The 24,354-nt window shown below is 42.5% G+C and overlaps 1 protein-coding gene across 2 annotated transcripts in view; it reads left to right on the top strand.

Annotated features, from left to right (window-relative positions):
- Positions 1–24,354, top strand: part of cd82b (CD82 molecule b) — an 865,856-nt gene that overhangs the window by 800,852 nt on the left and 40,650 nt on the right. For both annotated transcript variants that reach the window (XM_041196576.1, XM_041196577.1), the window contains 2 exons: positions 712–867; positions 10,554–10,637. In XM_041196576.1, coding sequence (XP_041052510.1) covers positions 712–867; positions 10,554–10,637 — 240 coding nt within the window. The remainder of the gene's footprint in view (positions 1–711; positions 868–10,553; positions 10,638–24,354) is intronic.

The following is a 24,354-nucleotide window of genomic DNA, read 5'->3' as shown; positions in this document are numbered from 1 at the left end:
CTAACCTCTCCCATGTTGTCACTCCACCTCCTCCCCGTGTTGTCACTCTAACCTCTCCCATGTTGTCACTCTAACTCCTCCCCCTGTTGTTACTCTAACTCCTCCCCATGTTCTCACTCTATCTCATCCCCGTGTTGTCACTCTATCTCCTCTCCGTGTTATCACTCTAACCTCTCCCGTGTTGTCACTTTAACTCCTCCGCAGGTTGTCACTCTAACTTCTCCCCGTGTTGTCACTCTAAATCCTCCCCATGTTGTCACTCTAACTCCTTCCCGTGTTGTCACTCTAACTCCTCCCCATGTCCTCACTCTAACCCTTTCCCGTGTTGTGATTCTAACTCCTCCCCATGTTGTCACTCTAACCCCTCCCCATGTTGTCACTCCAACTCCTCCCCGTGTTGTCACTCTAACCTCTCCCATGTTGTCACTCTAACTCCTCCCTGTGTTGTCACTCAACTCCTCCCCGTGTTGTCACTCGAACTGCTTCCCGTGTTGTCACTCTAAGCTCTCCCCATGTTGTCACTCTAACCTCTCCCCGGGTTGTCACTCTAACATCTCCCCGGGTTCTCTCTCTAACTCCTCCCCTGCACTTGAGCTGTTACTATTACCGCTCACCTGTCTTGTGATATTTGAAATGTTTTTGTCTTTATATTTGTTTCTTTGGAGGAGTTTTCTCATTTTCCTTCAACAGCTTTCTTTTTTTATTTTTTAGCTAAAGTGTTGTGGCTGGACTGGTTCCTCAAACTGGACTGCAAATTTGATCATCCAGAACAGCACACAGAAACAGTTTCCCTGTTCCTGCTTCCAAGAGAATGCCACAATCCTGACTACAGGATTCTGTACGGGTGATATGAGCAAGCCTGTCAATGTGAGTATTCCTACATCCTTAATGTTTCGATCCAATCTGTCACCTAAAATTGTCCTTTTTTCTGGACAGTACAGTAGATGAATTTCACAATCTTCAGGCACATTCCACACATTGTGATAATTTGGAACTCAGAAGGCTGACAATAGATGTTGAACCTTCCTTACAAGAAGTACACTCCCAGGATGGAGGTTGCTCTTTTCGATGAGGATACTACCTCATGGAGTCCATTTTCAACTTAACATCCAATTGTAAACCTGGAGTTGTGATTGGCTCACTCATCCTCCAGTTTTCATTACCAAATTATCTGATCCACTTCCCCATACACAAACAGTAGCTGCAAATGTAATAACTACCTTTAACCTTCCACCAAACGCTTCCTCTGTCAAACACAATCCTTCACCAAACACAACCCTCGGCCAAATGCGGTCCTCAGTCGAGCATGGCACTCTGTCGAACGTGGCCTTCGGCCGAACTGAACCTATCAATCACCCTTAAACTACTCTGGCTTTGAACCTCCTGCATCAGGACCTCCCTTCAACTGGAACATCTTCCATCTTTAAACTGCTCCACCTTTTTAGCTACCTCTGTGAAGAAGGGAGGACTTTACTCCCGCCTTTCAGTTCACAGGTGCCTATTGGTTCCCCTGTGATGAACTAGCTCTCACAAGAAGCTAATCTGCTGTTCCACTGACAGGATCCTGGGAGATGAACGCTATCCTTCCTGAGTGAACGGTACAGGATTTCAAAGACAGGATGTAGAATATGAAAACTGTAGTCAGTGCAGAAATAAGGAGCTCAGAACCTCTCTCCACCTCATCAGATCCTGCACCTTCTAAAACCTCAGCCAAGCTCCTTCATCAAAGGGAAAGATGTATTTTCTTTGCTGCGATTCCAACTCTTCAACATTGAAAGCAGATGTGAACTTTAAATTAAACAAGGAGACCCATCAAAATGATCCAGCACATTCCCTTTTTCTTTAGTACTGTTAACATACTTACTCTACTTCTTAATCTGCTACTCCCGGTAAGTAACCCCTGAGTGATTGAGTTTCGGGGATGATCTCAACTGCAGCTCTGAAAACCAGAGATTACTCTCATTGCAACCTGGTGCTTACACTTGCAGGTGACACCATTCCTAAACTGAAGATGAAAGCTTCAGGATGAACCTTAACAAAGCAGTTTCATGCTCCTCTCCTACAGAGAATGCTATCCTTGTTCCCTCAGCGAATTCCCATACTTTCAATCTCCAGTTGGATATGAAAGGCTGTGAGAAATTCCTTGCAAATTGCAGGAATGGATTAATCCCACTTTTCCACACCATCTTCCAGGAATCTGGGAACCAGGAATCTGGGAACCAGGACTCCTACTATAAACATCAATTTCAGTTCCAAATAGGCAGTACTCACTGTATTGAACATCACCTCCTGTATCCAGCAATTAGCAGAGTTAATCCAGGGCCCCCATTCTCTTGTAATGTTCCTTTACTCACAGAAAAGCAATGCAAGACTCAAGAACTTATTGCCAACATCTCTCTCTCGCATTAAGAACATTTCCTGGCACAAAACTCAAAGGGAATGTCTGAGCGGTGTGTGTGTGAGAGATTTTTTTTTAATTCTTCCATGGGATGTGGGCATTGCTGGCTGGGCCAGCATTTATTGCGCATGCCTAGTTGCCCTCAAGAAGCTACCTTCTTGAACCACTGCAGTCCATGTGGTGTAGACACACCCACAGTGCTGTTAGGAAGGGGGTTCCAGGATTTTGACCCAGCGACAGTGATGGAACAGTGACATATTTCCAAGTCAGGATGGTGAGTGACTTGGAGGGGAACTTCCAGGTGGTGATGTTCCCATGTTTCTGCTGCCCTTGTCCTTCTAGATGGTAGTGGTCAAGGGTTTGGAAGGTGCTATCTAAGGAGCCTTCGTGAATTCCTGCTGTGCATCTTGTAGATGGTACTCACTGCTGTTACTGTTCGTCAGTGGTGGAGGGAGTAAATATTTGTGGATATGGTGCCAATCAATTGGCTGCTTTGTCCTGGATGGTGCCAAGCATCTTGAGTGTTGTTGGAGCTGCACTCATCCAAGCAAGTGGGGAGTATTCCATCACACTTCTGACTTGTGCCTTGTAGATTGCAGACAGGCTTTGGGGAGTCAGGAGGTGAGTTACTTGTCGCAGGATTCCTAGCCTCTGACCTGCTCTTGTGGCCATAGTATTTATATGGTTAGTCCGGTTTAATTGTTGGTCAATGGTAATGGAGAAAGCGAGATGACGGGGGGAGGTGTGTGTGTGTGTGTGTGTGAGAGAGAGAGAGATTGGGGTGCATATGTGTGAGAGATTGGAGTGTGTGTGTGTGTGAGAGAAAGATTGGGATGTGTGTATGTGAGAGAGAGAGAGACTAGAGTGTGTGCGTGTGTGTGAGAGAGATTGGGGTGTGTGCGTGTGTGTGTGAGAGAGATTGGGGTGTGTATGTATGTGTGTGTGTGAGAGCTTGGGGTGTGTGTGAGAGCTTGGGGTGTGTGTGTGAGAGAGATTGGGATGTGTGCCTGTGTGTGAGAGAGAGATTGGGGTGTGTGAGACTTGGCTGTGTGTTGTGATTGGGCGGGGGTGTGTGTGTATGCATGCATGAGATTGGGGTGCGTGTGTGAGATTGAGTGTGCGTGTGTGCGAGATTGGGGTGTGCTTGTGTGCGAGATTGGGGTGCGCGTGTGTGCGAGATTGGGGTGTGCAAGTGTGCGAGTTTGGGGTGTGCAAGATTGGGCTGTGCATGTGTGTGAGATTGGGGTGTGTGTGAAATTGGGGTGCGTGGGTTTGAGATTGGGGTGTGTGGGTGTGAGATTGGGGTGTGTGGGTGTGAGATTGGGGTGTGTGGGTGTGCGATTGGAGTGTGGGTGTGTGTGTAAGATTGGGTGTGTGTGTGTGTGAGATTGGTGGATGTGTGTATGTATGTATGATTGGTGAGTGTGTCTGTGTGTGTGATTGGTGTTTGCGTCTGTGTGTATGTATGATTGGTGAGTGTATCTCTGTGTGTGTGATTGGTGGGTATGTGTGTGAGATTGGTGGGTGTGTGGATGTGTGCGTGAAATTGGGGTGTGTGTGTGTGAGACTGAGCTGTCTGTGTCTGAGATAGGGGGATGTGTGTGTGTTTGTTTGTGAGATTGGCGTGTGTGTGTGAGATTTAGGTGTGAGAAATTGGGGGGTGTGTGTGTGAGGGATTGGGTTGTGTGTGTGTGTGAGAGAGATTGAGGTGTGTGTGTGTGTTCTGATTGTGGTGTGAATGTTTGGATGTCCGTGAGTGAGATTGGTGTGGGTGTGCGTTTGTGTGTGTGAAAGAGATTGGGCTTGTGTATAAAAGAGAGAGATTTGGTGTGTATGTGTGTGATTAGGTGTGTGTGTGAATGTGATTGGGTGAGATTGGTGTGTGTGTGTGTCAGATTGGGGTGTGTGCGTGCATGTGATTGGGTGTGTGTGTTGTGCTTGGGGTGGGTGTGTGTGTGTATATGTGTTGTGATTGGGGTGTGTGTGTGAGAGACTAGGCTGTCTGTGTCTGAGATAGGGGATGTGTGTGTTTGTGTGTGTGAGATTTAGGTGTGAGAAATTGAGGTGTGTGTGTGTGAGAGATTGGGTTGTGTGTGTGTGTGAGACAGATTGAGGTGTGTGTGTTGTGATTGGGGTGTGAATGTTTGGGTGTGTGTGTGAGATTGGCATGTGTGTGTGAGATTTGGGGGTGTGTGTGTGAGATTGGTGTGGGCATGTGTGTGTTTGTGAGAGAGATTGGGGGTTGTGTGTGTATGAGAGAGAGGGGGTTGGAGTGTGTGTATGAGAGAGAGAGGGCGGGTGTGTGTGTTGTGATTGGGATGTGTATATTTATGTGTGTGTGAGTGAGATTGGTGTGTGTTTAGGTATGAGTAAGTGAAATTAGTGTGTGTGTGTGAGGGATTGGGGTTTGGGTGTGTGTGAGACAGAGAGAGATTGGTATGTGTGTGTGTGTGTGTGTGTGTGTATGTGTGTGTGTGTGTGATTGGTTGTGCGCATGTGTGTGTGTGCATGTGATTGGGGGTGTGTGCATGTGTGTGATTGGGCGTTCTTGTGTGTGAGATTGGGTGTGTGTGTGAGAGATTGGGGGGTGTGTGTCTAGGTGAGATGGGGTGTGTGTGTGGGTGAGATGGGGGTGGGTGCATGTGATAGGATGTGTGTTTGTGTGCATGAGATTAGGGTGTATGCGTACATCTGATTGGGTGCGTGTGTGTGTGTGTGTGTGTGTGTGTGTGTGCATGTGATTAGGGGTGTATGCATGTGTACACGTGTGTGATTGGGGTGTATGCATGTGTGTGATTGGGTGTGTTTATGTGTGAGACTGGGGAGGGTGTGTGGTAGGGTGTGTGTGTGCATGTGAGATGGGGGGAGGTGGTGTGTGTTTGTGCATGCATGTGATGAGGTGCCTGTGTGAGCATGTGACATTGGGGTGTGTGTGAGAGTGAGAGATTGGGGTGTGTATGTGCATGAGAGAGAGAGATTAGGGTGTGTGTGTGAGATTGCTGCAGGTGTGTATGTGTGTGTTGTGATTGGGGTGTGTATGTGTGTGTGAGATTGGCATGTGTGTGTGAGATTTGGGTGTGTGTGAGATTGGTGTGTGTGTGTGTGTGTGAAAGAGATTGGGGTGGGTGTGTGTGTGTATATGAGAGAAAGGGTGATTGAGGTGTGTGTATGAGAAAGAGAGTTTGGGGTGTGTGTGTGTTGTGATTGGGGTGTGAAATTGGTGTGTTTCGGTATGTGAGAGTGAGATTGGTGTGTGTGAGTAATTGGGGCCTGTGTGTGTGTGTATGTGTGTGATTGGGCACGTGTGTGTGTGAGACATTGAGGGTGTGTGTGCATGTGAGAGAGATTGGTCTATATATGTGTAGGAGAGAGATTGAGAGATTGGGGAGTGTGTGTGGGTGAGAGATCGGGGGGGCGGTGTATGTGTGTGTGAGAGATTGGGGGGGTGTGATTGGGGGAGTGTGTGTGAGAGTGAGAGATTGGGTTGTGTGAGAGAGCGAGTGAGAGATTGGGGGGTGTGTGTGTGACAGAGAGAGATTGGGGCATGTGTGTGAGAGAGAGAGATTGGGGTTTGGGTGTGTGTGTGTGTGAGTCTGAGAGAAAGAGAGAGATTGGGGTGTGTGTGAGAGAGAGATAGGGATCTGTGTGTGTTTGTGCGTGTGATTGGTTGTGTGTATGTGCGCATGTGATTGGGGGCGTGGTTGTGTGTGAGATTGGGTGTGTGTTTGTGGGTGAGATTGGGGGTGTGCATGTGATAGGGTGCGTGTTTGTGTGCATGAGATTGGGGGGTATGTATGCATGTGATTGGGGGGGTGTGTGCGTGTGATTAGGGGTGTGTGTGCACGTGTGTGATTGGGGTGTGTGCATGTGTGATTGGGTGTGTTTGTGTGTGAGATTGGGGTGTGTGTGTGCATGTGAGATTGGGTGTGTTTATGTGTGAGATTGGGTGTGTGTGAGATTGGGGGTGTATGTGTGTGCATGTATGTGCATGTGATTGGGTGTGTGAGCACGTAAGATTAGGGTGTGTGAGAGATTGGGTGTGCGTGTGATTGTATGCATGAGATTGTGTGTGCGTATGATTGTGGGTGTGTGTGCATGTGGTTGGGGGTGGGTGAGTGTGTGTGTGAGATTGGCGTATGTGAGAGTGTATTTGCATGTGATTGTGTGTGCATTAAATTGGGTGTGTGTGTGTGTGTATGTGCGCGCGTGTGATTGGCTTTGTGTGTGAGATTTGGGTGCGTGTTGGTGTATGTGATTGGGTGTGTGTGAGTGATTTGGGTGTGTATTTGTGCATGTGATTGGGTGTGTGTGTGTGTTATTTAAGAACATATGATATAGGAGCAGGTGTAGACTCTGCAGCCCATCAAGGTTGCTCCGCCATTCAATACCACCTTGGGCTTCAACTCCACTTTCCCGCCCACCCTCCATGTTCTTAAATTCCACGAGAGACCAAAATCTGTCTATCCCAACCACAAATGTATTCCACAATGGAGCATCCACAGCTCCCTAGGGTAGAGAATTCCAAAGATTCACAACCCTTTGAGTGAAGAATTTTTTCCTCATCTCAGTCCTAAATGATAACCCCTTATCCTGAGACTGTGCCCTGTGTTCTACATTTCCCAGCCAGGGGAAACAACTCTCAGCGTCCACCCTGTCAAGCCCCTTCAGAATCTTGTATGTTTCAATGAGATCACCTCTCATTCCTGAAAACTCCAGGGATCCATCTAGTGAATCTTCGCAGTACTGCCTCCAATGCAAATATATCATTGGTTAAATATGGAGACCAAAACTGCACACAGTTTTCCAGATGTGGTCTCACCAAAACCCTCGACAATTGTAGCAAGACTTCTTTATTCTTGTACTTCAATCCCCTTGCAATAAAGACTAATGTGCCATTTGCCCTCCTAACTGCTTGCTGTACCTGTCTGTCAAATTTCTGTGTTCCTTATACTCATATCAATATCAACATCTGCGAGTATCACATCCTTAAAAAAGTTTTCTGCTTTTGTGTTCTTGCAAGTAAAGTGAATAACCTCACATTTCCCTACTTTATACTCCATTTACCACCTTGTTTCCCAGTCACTCTAACCTGTCTGCAGCTTCTTTGTGCCCTCCACACAGCTTCCATTCCCACCTAGCTTTGTCTCATCAGCAAACTTAGCCATCAATATCGAATGTAAATAGCTGAAGCCCCAGCACTGATTCTGATGGCACTTCATTGGTCACAGACTGCCAACTTGTAAATGCCCCATTTATGCCTACTCTCTTCTTTCTGTCTATTAACCAATCCTCCATCCAATCTAATATATCACTCCCAACTCCATGATTCCTCAGGTTGTCTATTAACCTTTTGTGTGGTATCTTACTGAATGCCTTTTGGATGGGTATCTGGTTTTAACATTTCTACATTTTTGAGGCAGATCCTACCTAAAATAGAAACAGAACTGAAAATAAAAACTGAAAGGTAAGCAGAGAAGCTAAACATAGAAATAAAACAGGACTTCCTAATCTCTTAAGTAAATCAGGAGCAACTTGAGGTTGGGAAATTGAAACTAAACCTTGGTGAAAGATTTAAAAGGACACAGATCAGTCCAAGCTGGGCAGTAGCAGTTGATAAGTCCATTGGTGTAGAAAAGGCAAGATGAAGACTCAGAAGAAGTGGCTCAATCCAGAATCTGAGAATAAGCAAAGAGAATAAGTTTCTGCAGCTGTTTCTGTTACTTAGAGATAACAATGATGGACCTACATCATCTAGACTGAGTTAAGTCCCTTCAGAAGACGTGTGTCACTTGTGGTGAAGACTGTGCCCATGGAACTCGGGTTGGTTGTGCACTGCTGTGGGCTGGGGATCAAACTAGCTCCTAGAAAGGAAGGAGCTGAAATTCTTCATGAGGAAAACAGAGTTTGAAGGACTTTGTGACTGAGTGTGATCACTAAAATCTGAGTGGACTGTTGGGCCAATTTGTAGGATCTGTCTTAGTTGTATCTGCTGTGTAATTTATAATTCATAGTTTATTTTCAACAATAATTTGCCTATTAATTCATATTTAACGTTAATTCGAGATGTCAGAATATAGGATAGTTAGTATTTAGTGTTTGCTTTGCAGACTCTTGTATAGAAATTTTTTTCTTCTGTTTTAAACAGTGGAATCCCATGGCTTCATTCTTTTGATAAATAAGTGGGATTTCAATTTTTGTCTATGTTAAAAAGTAGTTACTGGTCTTTACCAAGATTGTAACTCTAAGTATACTACATTTACTGATCCCCCTTTATCTATCCTACCAGTTACAGTTTCAAAAAAACTCTAATAAATTTGTTAAACAGGATTTCCTTTTCTGCCATTTCTTCATTCCCCATAACTTCTCTAGTCTTTGCTTCTAAGGGACCAACAATTACTTTATAGCTTCTGCTTCCTCTTTATATACTTGCAAAAGCTCTTACAATCTGTGTTATATTCCTGGCTAGTTTACTCTCATATTCTATTCTATCTCTTTTTATCAACTTTTCGGTGGCTCTTTGTTGATTTCTAAAACACTGCTAATCTTCAGACTTACTATTACTCTTCACAACATTATAACCTCTTAATTTCATACTGTTCTTAACTCCTTAGTAAGCCACAGATGGATCTTTCTTGCTGAGTTTTTGTTTTTCAGTGGAATGCATTTTTTATTGAACATTTTGATCTGTTTCTTTAAATATGCCTAACTGTTTGTGATTGAAGTGTATCATTGTCAAACTTGATGTGGAATTCAGTTGTATTATGATCACTATTTCCCATGGATCTTCTACTATGAAATTGTTAATTAATCCTGCCTCATTGCATAACATTAAGACCTAAAGTAGCTTTATCCCTGGTTGGTTCCACAAAATATTGTCCCAGGAAACTGTCATGAAACTGTTGTGCTACAAACTCATCTATCAGACCACCATTGCCAATTTGATTGGTCTAGCCTTATATGAAGATTAAAGTCCCCCATAGCTATTACATTGCCGTTTTTACAAAATCTGACAATTAATTGTTTAATGCTATGTCCTATTGCTACTGTTAGGGGGGCCTATAAACTACTATGGTATTCACAATCTCCACCCATACTGATTCTACTTATTGATTTTCTGAGCCAAGATCCTTTCTCATGAATTTCATTATGTCATTCTTTACTATTAGGGCTACCCCTCCTCCTTTTACATTTTGTGATGTTGTGTAACCTGGTCACCATTTAACTATATCCCTGTAATGGCGATTAGATCTAAATCATTTATCTCTATTTGTGCCACTTGTTCATCTATCTTATTGCTAATGCTCTGCACGTTCAAATTACTTATTTGTTTGACTACTATTCCTTGCTCTCTGATCCATTATTATCAATAAACTCTCTGCCCCTTCCTATTACACTCAGCTTGTTTTTACCCACATTGATATACATTTCTATCGCCACAACTTTTAGCTTTAGATTTCTAAACACTAACCCTCCTCTCCGTCTGTTTGTTTAAAGCCATTTTTCCCCTAGTCTGACTATATTTGCTGGAGAACTCAGGTTTGTAAATTTTGTCCCTTCCTGTCACACTCCGGTTACCATTACCCATATCGCAAACCTGCATTAATGCCTTGGCCTTCCTCTTTAATTTTCCAAATTTCCCTTCATGTGAACCTTTCCCTCCATTATTTAGTTTAAAGCACTCACTACAGCCCTACTTATACAATTTGCCAGGGCACTGGTCCCTGCACATTTCAGGCGAAGACCATCCCAATGGTACAGCTCCCACTTTCCCCAGTAATGGTCCCAGTGTCCCATGAATTGAACCCCATTTCCCCCACACCAATCTTTGAGCCACACATTGAACTCCCTGTTCTCATTGATCCTGTGCCATTTTGCTTGTGACCCAGGTAGTAACCAAGAAATGATTGCTTTTGTGGTTCTGTTTTTAAATTTAGCCCTTAGCTGCTTGTGAGCAGTGTGTTTTTAGGGAGGTTGTTTTGTGTGTCACTGGGAAAACTTGTGCCTGAATCTTTAGTCTGATTACTTGTCATAATTTTGTTGAAAATTTGTGGTCTTTGAGGAAGTCAAGTTGGCCAAAATCTCCTTAGTGATGTGCTAGTAAAAGGGTGAGATCTTATTTTCTCAAGGAGCTAATACTTGCTTCTCTTTACTGAAGGGCTGCATGCCTAATGTTGAAAACTGGCTTTATCAGAACATTGGTATTATCCTCGGTGTGTGTATTGGAGTTGCTATAATCGAGGTAGGTCAATATTCAGCAATTCTTTTATTCTTCGTGTTTGAACTCATTTCCTATCCCCCACTCCAGTGGTTGAATAGGAGTCAATATAACTCCTTTCAGATTTTCAGGGGAGGCAAAAGGTCGCATTAAGGAACAAATAAATTCCTGCTGGTCCTGAGCTCCAGCCTCTCTGTTTTTGGTTAGTAACAAGCTAGAAAGAGTCAGAGTTTACATACATGTGCTTTTTATTACTCAATCACTTTGAACTGACTACTGTACATACTCATGTAAAAGTTGAATTTTTGAGACCCATTTTTTAAGGCAAAAAGTTGAGGCAACTTTACACGGGTAATGTTTACGAGGGACTTACTTTCAACTACAGATGGTTGTGGCTCACACAGCCAGCTGGTTACTCCACACAGATACCTCTTGTTTTGGTGTACAGTGACCCTGCAGTTTGTTCCAATCTTACCTCTGTCATTTCAATGAGAAATGAAACTTTTACTGAAGTTCCCCGATATCTCACTGCACAAATTGCACTCTGTGATCTAGCACCATGCAAAAAGATCAGAAAACTCCTGCTTCCAATACTGATCTCTGCTGCGTTACTGTGAACACAGAGTGGGACAGTGAGCTGAGTCAGAGTGGAGTGTACCTGGAAAGTCGGGGCTTGATTTTTACACAATGTATATGAAGAATTAAGAATGTTTTGACCAAAAGCTGGGTTTAGCTTCAGCTTTCACAAAAGCTGGACTATTACTTGAGTACTTATGATACTTGCAGTTGCCAAACAGTGAGGCACTTGCAGTTCAGAAGGAATTTCCTCCATTGTTCCTGTATACAAAGTGAGAAAATTATTTTAAATATTCCCCAGGCTGCAATGTCCCAGCTTGTAGTGAATATTTTAATATTGTCTGTTTAACAAGAGGGACAGAAAAAGAGAGCAAGGACGTGAAAGGGGGAGAGGATGGAAGGGGCACAGAGGTCCAGGTTCCCAGTGATACGTGTGTTCCGTGACTGGAAATCAGCATTCCTGGGGTTGGAAACTGGAGGTCACACCCTATTACATTCCAGCAATGATTAGACGATCACAGGGGTGCAAAACTCTGCCGGAAATGTGGACACTTTTTGTATCAGCTGCAGGTAAATTCTGTGAAACTGCTTTTGTGACAAATCACAAATGTATGTGAGCCACTTCACTCGCACTGATAAACAGGCTCAACTCCCTGTCTCAGCATTTATTTGACAATAGGAATGAGTGGTAATCCTTCATCCATCTGTAGCAGTTTGTGCATTGAACCTTGGTAAGGGGCAGATTCTTCAGCTTGGATACAGTACCAGCCTGCCTGTCTATTTGATTTCTGTTCCCATAATGCTGAACTGTATGGTTACTGTCCTGAGCCCTTCCCCAGGGACAATTTAGATTTTACTGTTGACTGCCATTATCTCCACTGTATCCCAACCCCAGTCTAATCTTATTACCGATGTACCTCAATTGACTACTTTTATTCTTTGATATTGTTCTTCCAGGAAACTATTTCTTGTTGTGTTTGTTTCTCCAATCAGTATCTGCTGCTATGATATCATTTCTGGCAAGTAGCCGATCCCATTCTCCATTAACTCCAACCTTGTTATTCAGGTTCCTGCTGATCCACACCTTCCAGATATGTCTTATTCTCCCACCACAGACCTGGGTTAGCATTTCACCTTATTTTATTTCTGTCACACAGTTTTATGGGCTCATTTCACCCATATGGTTGCAGCATAGAAGGAGGCCATTCCAGATTTTTGTACAAGCTACTCAGCTAGTCCCACTATCCCACCCTTTCCCTGTAGCCCCCCAAATTTTCCCTCTTTAGATAATTATCCAATTCCATTTTGAAAGTCGTCATTGAATCTGCCTCCACCACACTCTCAGGCCATGTATTCGAGATCCTAACCTTTCACTGGTTTAGATCCAATTGCCGTAACAGAAACATGGATATAATGCAACCAAGGTTGGCAAAATAAATATCCCAGGGACATCAGTGAGAAAAGATCTTGGCTTAGAAGAATCTGAATAGGTGGAGATTAGGAATAGCAAGAGTCATAAAACACTGATGGTAATAGTTTATACACGTCCTAATAGTAGTTATACTGTTGTAAGAGCATTAAACAAGAAATTATTGGAGTGAATAACAAAGGCAACATAACGATTGTGAGGAACTTTAATCTTCATATAGACTGGGTCAATCAAATTGTGAATGGTGATATGGTAGATGAGGTTGTAGCATGTTTTTGTGACAATTTCCTGGGGCAATATGTTGTGGAAACAATTAGGGATAGATAGTTTAGTTTTGAGTAATGAGGTAGGGTTAACTAGTAATGTTATTACAAAGGAGCCACTGGGATCTACAATTAAATTCCATGTTAAGTTTGAAAGTGATGTATTCCAATCACAAACAAGAACCTCAAATTTAAACATGTTATTTACATAGGTATGGGGGTGAGAACTGGCTAAGGTAAATTGGGTAAATAGACTGAAAGGTATGGAGGTGAATGAACAGTGTGAAACATTTAAAGAAACAATTCAAAATATTCAACAAAAATACATTCCATTAAAAAACAAAAACTCAGCAAGAAAGATCCACCCCTGGCTTACTCAGGAAGTTAAGGATAGTATTAGAATAAAATAAGAGGCTTATAATGTTATAAAGAAATGTAGCAAGTCTGGGAATATTTTAGAAAAGGCCACCAAAAAGATAAAAGGGGAAAAAATGGAATTCAAGAATGAACTAGCCAGGAATATAAGAACAGATTGTAAGAGCTTTACAAGTGTATAAAAAGGAAGAAAGTATCTAAAGTAAATGTTGGTTGACTGGAAGCAGAGACAGGACAAATGATGATGGGGAATGAGCAAATAACAGAGACATTGAACAAATATTCAGTGTCTGTCTTCACAGTGGAAGACACAAGTTTCACACCAGAAATAGATGGTAACCTAGGGGCTAAAATGTAAGGGAATTAAGATAATTAATATCTGTAGAAAAAAGTATTGGAAAACTTAAGGGAATAAAATCTGACAGATTCCCTGGACTTAAAGGCCTACAAACTAGGGTTGTAAAAGCAGTAGCCAACACATCCACTATCTAAGCAGCTACGATTTTACCCAGATTCTGGAACAGTCCCAGCAGATTGGAAGTTAGCAAATGTAACACCGCCATTCAAGAAAGGAGGGAGATAAAACAGGGAACTACAGGCCAGTTAACCTGACATCAGCCAGTGAGAAAGTGCTGAAATCTATCATTAAGGAAGTCTTAACAATGCACTTAGAAAACTATAATATAATGAGACAAAGTCAACACAGTTTTACAAAAGGGAAATGGTGTTTGAGAAATTTTTAGAGTTTTTCTTGAGGATGTAACTAGTAGGTTAGATGAAGGGGAACCAGTAGATATGATACACTTGGATTTTCAAAAAAGCATTCAATAAGGTGCCACACAAAAGGTTAATATGCAAAATAAAGGCTCATGCATTTGGGGATGATATCTCGCAAGAATAGAGGACTGGTTAACAGACAGGAAGCAGAGAGTAGGAATAAATTGGACATTCTCAAGTTGGCAGGTTGTGACTAGTGGAATGCCGTTAGGGGATTAGAGCTGGGATCAGTGCTGGGACCTTAGCTATTTACCATCTATATTGATAGCTTAGATGAAGAGACAGAGAGTAATGGATCTAAATTTGCACACGACACAAAGCTAGGTGGACATGTAAGCTGTGAGGCAGACACAAAGAGGCTACAAAGGCATATAGACAGGTTAAGTGAGTATGCAGCAATGTGGCAGATAGAATATAATGTGGGGAAGTGTAACGTTATTCATTTGGGTCATAAGAATGGAAAAGCAGGATTTTTTTTAAAATGCATGAAACTTGTAAATGTTGGTGTTCAGAAGAACACAGAAAGTTAACACGGAGGTACAGCAAGCAATTAGAAAAGCAAATGGCCTGTTGGCCTTTGTTGCAAGGAGATTGGAGTACAGGGTAGTCATTCTCCATGTTATAATTGTATGGGGCTTTGATGAAAACACAATGGGAATACTGTGTGCATTTTTGGTCTCTATGTTTAAGGAAGGTTATATTTGCATTGGAGGCAGTACAGCAAAGGTTCACTAGATTGGTCCCTGGGATTGGAGGGTTCTCCTATGATGAGGCTGAACAAATTCAGTTTATTTGCTCTGGAGTTTAGAAGATTGAGGGGTGATCTCATTGAGACATACAGATTCGAAAGGGGCTTGACAGGGTGGACTCTGAGAGGTTGTTTCCCCTGGCTGGGGAATGTAGAACAAGAAGAACAGTCTCAGGATAAGGGGTTGATCATTTAGGACTGAGATGAGGAGAAATTTCTCCACTCAAAGGTTGTGAATCTTTGGAATTCTCCACCCCAGAGGGTTATGGATGCTCCATCGTTGAATACATTTAAGGCTGGGATAGACAGACTTTTAGTCTCTCAGGGAAATAAAAGATATGGGGAGCAAGCAGGAAAATGGCGTTGAAGCCCAAGATCGCCACCGATCACATTGAATGATGGAGCAGGCCCAATGGGCTGTATGGTCTGCTCCTCATATTTCATGTGTGTGTAAAAAGTTTTTCCTCATTTCATCTCTGCTTCTTTTGCAAACCACCTTGAATCTGTGCCTAGCCCCAGCTTCATCAGTTGCTCCATAGAACCATAGAAATGTTACAGCACTGAAGGAGGCCATTTGGCCCATCTTGTCCATGCCAGCCTGAGAACACCCGGGTGTCCTTTCTAATCTCACCTTCCTGCACCCGGCCCATAGCCCTGCAGCTTACAGCACTTTTGGTGCAGATCCAGGCACTTTTTAAAAGAGTTTAGAGTTTCTGCCTCTACCACCAACTTAGGCAACGAATTACAGATACCCACCACCCTCTGTGTAAAAAAGTTCTTCCTCATGTCCCCCTTACACCTTCTGTCACTTATCTTGAATCTATGTCCCCTGGTTCTAAAATTCTAAGTTATTATTTCTCTTGGAACAAGGGAAACAATTTTATCCTGTCCACTCTATCTATTCCCCTCATAATTTTGTACACCTCAGTCAAGTCACCTCTTAGCCTTCTTTGTTATAAGGGAAATAACCCCAACCTATCCAATCTTTCCTCTTGGCTACACTTTTCTAACCCTGGCAACATTCTTGTAAACCTCTGCACTCTCTCCAGAGCTATTAGGTCCTTCCTGTAATGTGGTGACCAAAACTGCACACAGTACTCCACTTGTGGCCTCACCAGTGTTTTATACAATTCCAACATTATATCCTTACTTTTATACTCTATACCTCTGCCAATGAAGGAGAGCATTCCATATGCCTTCTTTACAACCTTGTCTACTTGAACTGCTGACTTCAGGGACCTGTGTACTTGTACGCCAAGATCTCTCACTTCATCAATCCCTCTTAGTATAATCCCATTTATTGTATAATCCTTGTAACTGTTTGACCTCCCTAAATGTATGATCTCACACTTCTCTATGTTAAAATCCATCTGCCACTTTATCTCCCACTCCACCAACCCATCTATATTGTTTTGGAGATTATGGCTATCCTCTGCACTATCCACTACTCGGCCAATCTTTGAGTCATCTGCAAATTTCCTAATCATGCCCCCACGTTCACATCCAAATCGTTAATATATAACACAAACAGCAAGGCTCCCAACACCGAGCCCTGTGGAACATCACCTGAGACAACTTTCCATTCACAAGGGCATCCATCGACCATTACCCTTTGTTTCCTGTTACAAAGCCAACCTTTTATCTAATTTGCCACATTACCCTGAATCCCATGGGCTTTTACTTTCCTGACCAATCTACCATTTGGGACCTTGTCAAATGCCTTGCTAAAATCCATGTACACAATATCAACTGCACTACCTTCATCGACCCTTCTTGTCACTTCCTCAAAGAATTCAATCAAATTTGTGAGGCAAGACCTTTCTTTAACAAATCCATGCTAACCATCCCTGACTAGTCCATGCCTTTCCACATGACAGTTAATCCTATCTCTCAGGATTGATTCTACTAATATGCTCACCACCGATGTAAGAATAACTGGCCTATAATTGTTTAGCATTTCCTTTGGTCCCTTTTTAAACAATGGAACTACGTTTGCATTTCTCCAGTCCTCTGGTACCTCTCCTGTATCTAGTAAAGATTGCAAAATCATCCTCAGAGCATCTGCTATCTCCTCCCTGACTTTCTTCAGCAGCTTCGGAAACAATCCATCTGACCCTGGTGACTTATCAACTTTCAAGGATTTCAACCCTTCAAGTACTTCCTCTCTCTTTATGACAATCATGTCCAATATCTCGCAGTGTTCCTCCTGGACTACTATATCTACATCCTCCCTTTCCTTTGTGAACATGGAGACAAAATATTCATTCAAAACCCTTACCACAGTCTCTGCATCTACACATAAGTTTCCATCTTCATCACTGATAGGTCCCACTTTTCCCTTAACTAACCTTTTAGCATTAATGTATTGGAGAAACATCTTTGGGTTATCTTTAACTTTACTTGCTAATCTTTTTTCATGCCCTCTCTTTGATTTCCTTGTTTCCTTTTTTACTTCGTCCCTGCACTTCCTATATTCGTCTAGGCTATCTGCAGTGCTTAGTTTTTTTTGCCTATCCTACACGTTCTTTTTCTGTTTGATCTTCCCCTGTATTCCTCTAGACACATAACTGAAACCTCTCATCCCCGGAACAATTTTTGTAAATCGTTTCTCTACCCTTTCTAATGCCATCACATCCTGCCTAAAATGTGGTGACCAAAACTGGACACGATACTCCAACTGAGGCCGAAACAGTGTTTTATACAGGTTTTTCATAACTTCCTTGCTTTAGTATTCTGTCCACTATTTATAAATCCCAGAATCCTATGTGCTTTTCTAATTGCTTTTTCAACTTGTCCTGCCATCTTCAATGATTTGTGCACATACACCCGGTCAGTTCCTGCAGCCACTTTAAAATTACATCCTTTATTTTATATTGTCTTTCCTCATTCCTCCTACCAAAATGTATCACTTCACAATTCCCTGCATTAAATTTCATCGGCCATTTGGTGCCATGCACTTGGCTCTGGCTTCACTCCCCAGAGGAACCATGACACTCGTTAGTATTCAGAATGGAATAACTGATTAGAGGATGAGATATACTCAGGGTGACCCTACACTATCTTTCTGGTCTTCCTTGACTGCCTGGAGGGCACCCATTTCCTAGCTGCCAACAAATCCTTAAGCTGCAGGGTGACTACATCCAGAAACATGCTACCCATGAAACTCTCAACCTCATGAATGTACACTGTGTTGCCAGCTGCTGCTGTTCAAGTTCTGAAACCAGGAGCTGAAGCTACTCCAGCTGATGACACTTGCTGCACATTTGGTTATCCAAGACACAAAAATGTCCTGGAGTTCCCACATGGAACAGGATGTGCAATCCATGACACTGAGATGCCCTGCCATACCACAACTTATTAGGCTTTTAACTGACTTAACAGATATAAACTTAAGACTTAAGTAAATAACGACTCCCTGGCTACTCTCTAATCGGCTGCTTCCCTTGTGTTGACATTACTATTTTATTGGAAGGTTACCTTAAAAGTTTTATTTCTTATTATCAATAATATTTCTTAATTCTGATTACCTTTTTTTCTCAGGTTTTAAATTACTGAAAAATCCAGAACCCTCTAGCCCCTGGATTTGATTAATTAATTGAACACTGATTGTAACTCCATGAAAAATCATCAATTAGTTTTATATTAAGTAATTTATCTAGCCTTCCTTTATAGTTGTTTAATTAAATTATAATAAAAATTAAAAGCTTACAGGTCACTCACTCTATGTGACTGCTTGTCTTGTGACTTTTTCACCATATATTCCTGCCTCTTGCCACTGTTCCTCTCTCCTGTTGTGATTTGCTGCTCTCTAAAGTGGAAACATGAATCTCCCTTCCAGAAAGAATCTACAGAACATTTGTTTCTTCTGGAAACCTGTCCCTCTGATTACCCAGAGCAGGAAACTATCTTGGTTGGATTCTCCATCCCTATCTCCTACTCCTACCCAATATATTCATGCATAAACTCTTCCTCACCATCCAGCCTGTAAGTGTAGTTAATTGGCCTTTTGTATGCAGATTAGGGTGCTTAGCATTATGGTGTTTAACATCATGAAGCTATGTCCTCTTAAACTACAAATTCAACTCATTTATGTGACAAAAAGGGACATGAGCTCAACTGCAAATCTCCCCCTTCATCACCCAGTCACAAATAACTTTCCCAAAGAAGTAAAGAGTTGCACAACAGTCAGCTAAGGCAGCCAATTAACTTCAAGACTTTTTCCTAGTGACTGGATCCTGCTGAATTGGCCCAATCATCTACTAGACTCTGCCTCAGAAATGCTCAATCTACTGCTGATCCATGCAGCCCAGGAAACAGCCCAATGGAGCTTCAGTGCCTTTTTTTGAGCAGGTGCAGTGTCCTTTGCTGCTGCTTTGCAATACTCCATGCCTCCTTCACCTCACCTACCCGTCTCTCCTTTAGAACTCCTAATAGTCCCAGGGCAGACCAACATCAGCCAGCTGGAGAGCACAGTTCATAGATGACATAATCATATTATTCCTCAAACCCAAACCCTTCAACCAAATGAAACAGCAATGTTATAGTGCAAAAGGAGGCCATTTGGCCCATCATGCCTGCACCAGTTCTCCGAATGAGCATTTTACCCAGTTCCATTCTCCTGCCTTCTCCCCATACCCCTAAACATTGTTTAATTTCAAATAATCATCTAATTCCCTCTTGAATGCCTCGATTGAACCTGCCTCCACCACAGACTCAGGCAGTGCATTCCAGGCCTGAACCACTCACTGTGTGAAAAAGTTTTTTTCTCATTTTGCTTTTGCTTCTTTTGCCAATTATCTTCAACATGTGCCGTCTGGTTATCGATCCTTCCACCAATGAGAACAGTTTCCCCTATCTACTCTGTCCAGGCCCCTCATGATTTTGAATATCTCTATCAAATCTCCTCTCAGCCTCTTTCCTCCAAAGAAAAGAGTCCCAACTTCTCCCGGCTATCTTAATAGCTGAAGTTTCTCAACCCTGGAACCATTCTCATCAACCTCTTCTGCACTATTTCCATGGCGTTCACATCCTTTCTACAGTGTGGCACCCAGAACTGTACACCATATTCCAGCTGAGGTCTAACTAGTGTCTTATACAAGTTCAATATACCCTCCTTGCTCTTACACTTTATGCCCCTATTAATAAAGCCTAGGCTACTATCTGCTTCATTAACTGCTCTCCCAACCTGTCCTCCCACCTTTAATGACTTATGCACATATACATCTAGGTCCCTCTGCTCCTGCACCCCCTTTAGAGTAAAACCCTTTATTTTATACCATCTCTTCATGTTCTGCCTACCAAACTGTATCACCTCACATTTCTCTGCATTGAACTTCACCTGCCACCTATCCACCCATTCCACCAACTTGTCTATGTCCTTTTGAAGTTCTACTCTACACTCACAGTTTACAATGCTTCCAAGTTTTGTATTGTCCACAACTTTTGTAATAGTTCCCTGTATGTCAAGTTCTAGATCATTAATATAAATCAGGAAAAACAAGGGTCGCAATACCAACCCCTGGGGAGCTCCACTAAAAACCTTCCTCCAGCCCAAAAAACATCCATTATATATTACTCGATGTTTCCTATTGCTCAGACAATTTTGCATCCATGTTGCTACTGTCCCTTTTATTCCATGAGCTATAACTTTTCTCACAAGTCTGTTGTATCAAATGCCTTTTGGAAGTCCATGTACACCACATCAACAGCATTACCCTCATCAACCCTTTTTGTTACCTCTTCAAAAAACTCCATGTTAATTGAACACGATTTTCCCTTCAGAAATCTTTGCTGGGTCTCCTTAATTAACTGGCATTTGTCCATGTGACTATTAATTCTGTCCCAAATTATAGTTTCTAATAGCTTCCCCATCACCAAAGTTAAACAGGCAGGACTGTAGTTCTGGGCTTATCCTTACCCCTTTTTTTGAACAAGGGTATAATATTTGCAATTCACCAGGCCTTTGACACTACCCTGAGTCTAAGGAAGACTGGAAAATTATGTCCAGTGCCTCTGCGATTTCCACACTCACTTCCCTCAGTATCCTTGGATGCATCTCATCTAGTCCCAGTGCCTTGTTCACTTTAAGTACAGATAGTCTATCCAATACCACCTCCTTATCAATTTTAAACCCTTCTAGTGACTGAAGTTCCTCCTCTTTCACCATGGCCTGAGTAGCATCATCTTCCTTGGTAAAGACAGATGCAAAATATTCATCTAATTCCTCGGCCGTGTCCCCTGCCTCCATGTGTAAGTTCCCTTTTTGCTCCCCATTCGGCCCTAGTCCTCCTTTTACCACCCTCTCACTGTCTATTAGCCTATAGAAAACTTTGGGATTCCCTTTTATGTTAGCTGGCAGTCTCTTTTCATGCTCCTTCTTTCCTTATCTTCTTTGCTTTTTTACCTCTCCTCTGAGCCTTCTGTATTCAGCCTGGTTCTCTATTGTATTTTCTACCTGACACCTGTCTTAAGCACACTTTTTCTTCTTTATCTTAATTTCTGTCTCCTTTGTCATCCAGGGAGCTCTGGATTTGTTTGCCCTACCTTTCCCTTTTGTGGGAATATACCTTGACTGTTCCTGTACCATTTCTTTTTTGAAGGTAGCCCATTGATCAACTACCACTCTGCCTGCCAACATTTGGCTCCAATTTCAACAATATGGTCCTTTATCTAGGTTCAGTGTAACGGGCTGTAAACTTGTCTTATCCCATTCCTGCCTCTTACCACATTGCCATTTAATGATTAATTCCCCTTCACATGGAATACTACCTATCTCAAGTACCTCATTTTCATGACAATTATAAATCTACACACTAAGCCATGCATAAACCAATATCACCTGCCTTCCGGGCAGGGAAACCTCTGCCCAACTTCTTTTTACATGTACAGGCCACTCCTGTACCGTACACCAATAGATCATTGTTGATGATGAGTTGTGGAGCACTTCTGGACTCCCTGAGGTCTAAACTCCAAGTGAAAGGCACTCAACTGATGTGGATGGATTAAGGTCACTTCATCAAATACCACTTCATCTATTTGACTCTCCTCTCCATGGCTTGGCATTGAACTTCCATCCGCCGCACATGAGATACCTCTCCCAGCTAATAAACAAATGCTCGGACTGAGTTACAAATCTCTGCAATGTCAAGAACACTTCAGGAAGGGAGATTTCCATCACTACCTATCAGAACGCCCCTGCACTGAAAGATCACACACTTGAAAGAACCCACACTTACTTGAATGCAATATTGTAAAGACGGTGTGGAGTCTGTCCATGTAATGAGTCAATCTAACTGTTGGAATCACAGCCTCACCCATTCTGGGGCATTTCTTGTCAGCACTTTTCATAAGAACATAAGAAATAGAAACAGGAGTAGGCCACTCAGCCCCTCGAGCCTGCTCTGCCATTCAATAAAATCATGGCTGATCTCCTTGTGTTTTGATTTCCACTTTCCCGTCTAACCCCGATAACCTTTGATTCCCTTGCCTAACAAGAATTTATCTAACTCTACCTTAAAAATATTCAATGACCCCACCTCCACCACCTTCTGAGGCAGAGAGTTCTAAAGTCGCACCATTTAATTTTTATTATCAACAGCCTTCAAAAGGCTTGATTTGTGTGAGCTGATGTCCCCTAATTCATGTTAGGAATTCACTAAGGCAATTACAGGGACAGTAAATGATACAGAAGTAATAACGTACAGAGTGCAAGTTGAGTTAACTATATTCAGAGGTTGTCTACAAAACTAGATGGCACAAATCATCATTACCAGCTGTATTTGCTGTAAGAATTGTTAATGCTTGATGAAGAACATCTGAACTGTATTAACAATAGGAATGCCATTGTAACAAAGTAACATTAACATCAAGAATGAAATGCAAGTTAGGTAGATAGAAAATAAAGCAGAGGTGATACAGTTCATATGTACACCAGCACTGTTAAGGATCAATGACAGCCACAGAAAGCTGTTAGTTCTGGGGCTGCTCCCCGTTAGTACAGATGATCATAAAATGATCCCTGAGCAACAGAACCTATTGGATCATTGGTTCAACAAGCTTCATCCATAAACATTCAGTAGAAGATGCTTCAATCACTCTTCCTGCTCCCATACTGTTACCTCTGGTGTCCCCCAAGCATCTATCCTTAGCTCCCTCCTGTTTTTCATCGACATGCTGCTTCCTAGCAACAACATCTGAAAACACGTTAACGTTCACATGTATGCGATCGACACCCAGCTCTACCTCACCACCAGCACTCTCAACTCTTCCACTGTTGCTAAGTTATCAAACTGTTTATCTAACATCCAATACAGGATGAGCAGAAATTTACTCCAATTAAATATTGGGAAGACTGAAGCCATTGTTTTCAGTCCCCGCACCAACTCTGTTCCTGAGCTACCGACTCCATCCCTCGCCCTGGCAAAAGTCTGAGGTCGTTGAGGTAAATGATCAGACATGATCTCGTTAAATGGTGGAGCAGGCTTGAGGGGCTGAATGGCCTACTCCTGCTCCTAACCTTGGTGTCATATATGATCCTGATGTGAGCGTCCAACCTCATATTTGTTCCTATTTCCTCCTTCCTAATATTGCTCACTTTGCCCCTTCCTCATTTTACCTGCTGCTGAGACCCTTATCCATGGCTTTATTACCTCTAGACTAGACTATTCCAAAGCATTCCTAGCTGGTCTCCCACATTCTACCCTCTACAAACTTGAGGTCATCCAAAACTCTGCTGCCTGTGTCTTAATTCTCAGCAAGTCCCGTTGCCCTATGCTCACTGACTTACACTGCCTCCCTGTCATGTAACGTCTAGATTTTAAAATTCTCATCCTTGTTTTCAAATCCCTACATGTCCTCAGATTCCCCTATCTCTGTAATCTCCTCCAACCCCACAACCCACCGAGACATCTGCACTCCTCTAATTCTGGCCTCTTTTGCATCCTCGATTTTAACTGCTCCACCACCTGGGCCCCAAGCTCTGGAATATCCTGCCTACACCTCCGCCTCTCTATCTCATTTTCCTCCTATAAGACACTCCTTAAAACTCACCTCTTTGACCAAACTTTTGGTCATCTGACCTAATATCTCCTTATTTGGCTCTGAGTTATATCTTGTTTTATAAAGCTTTGTGAACACCTTGGACCCTTTCATTATGTTAAAGGTGCTATATAAAGGTAAGTTATTGTTGATATTGTGGAATGCCAGCAGGTCAAACTCTCTGAACATACACAACATTCTCAACACAGTATATGATGGAGTGAGGAGGGACAGGGCATTGGGGCCAGAAGAATTTCCAGCTGTAATATGTGAGCATGATGGCCCACCCATGACAAAACACTGCTTCAGAATCTGCTCTCTAATCCTAATGAACGAATGATTCCTTTTGGGTGCCAGATATACCAATGGAATCGAATGTCACAATCTTCCTCAAGCATTCTTCCAGAGGCTAGGTCCATCTTTAACTTAAGCACAGTCGATATTATCTTTGTTACAACACAAATTCAGTAGACATAAAGAATTATAAAGGGATCTGGTACTGATTTGTCATTATCTGGAAAAGGCCTTGGACGCTGT

Source organism: Carcharodon carcharias, chromosome 10, assembly GCF_017639515.1.
Source record: "Carcharodon carcharias isolate sCarCar2 chromosome 10, sCarCar2.pri, whole genome shotgun sequence".
Classification (NCBI taxonomy): Eukaryota; Metazoa; Chordata; class Chondrichthyes; order Lamniformes; family Lamnidae; genus Carcharodon; species Carcharodon carcharias.
The sequence above is the reverse complement of the archived record's forward strand: the minus strand, read 5'-3'. Positions and strand labels throughout refer to the sequence as shown.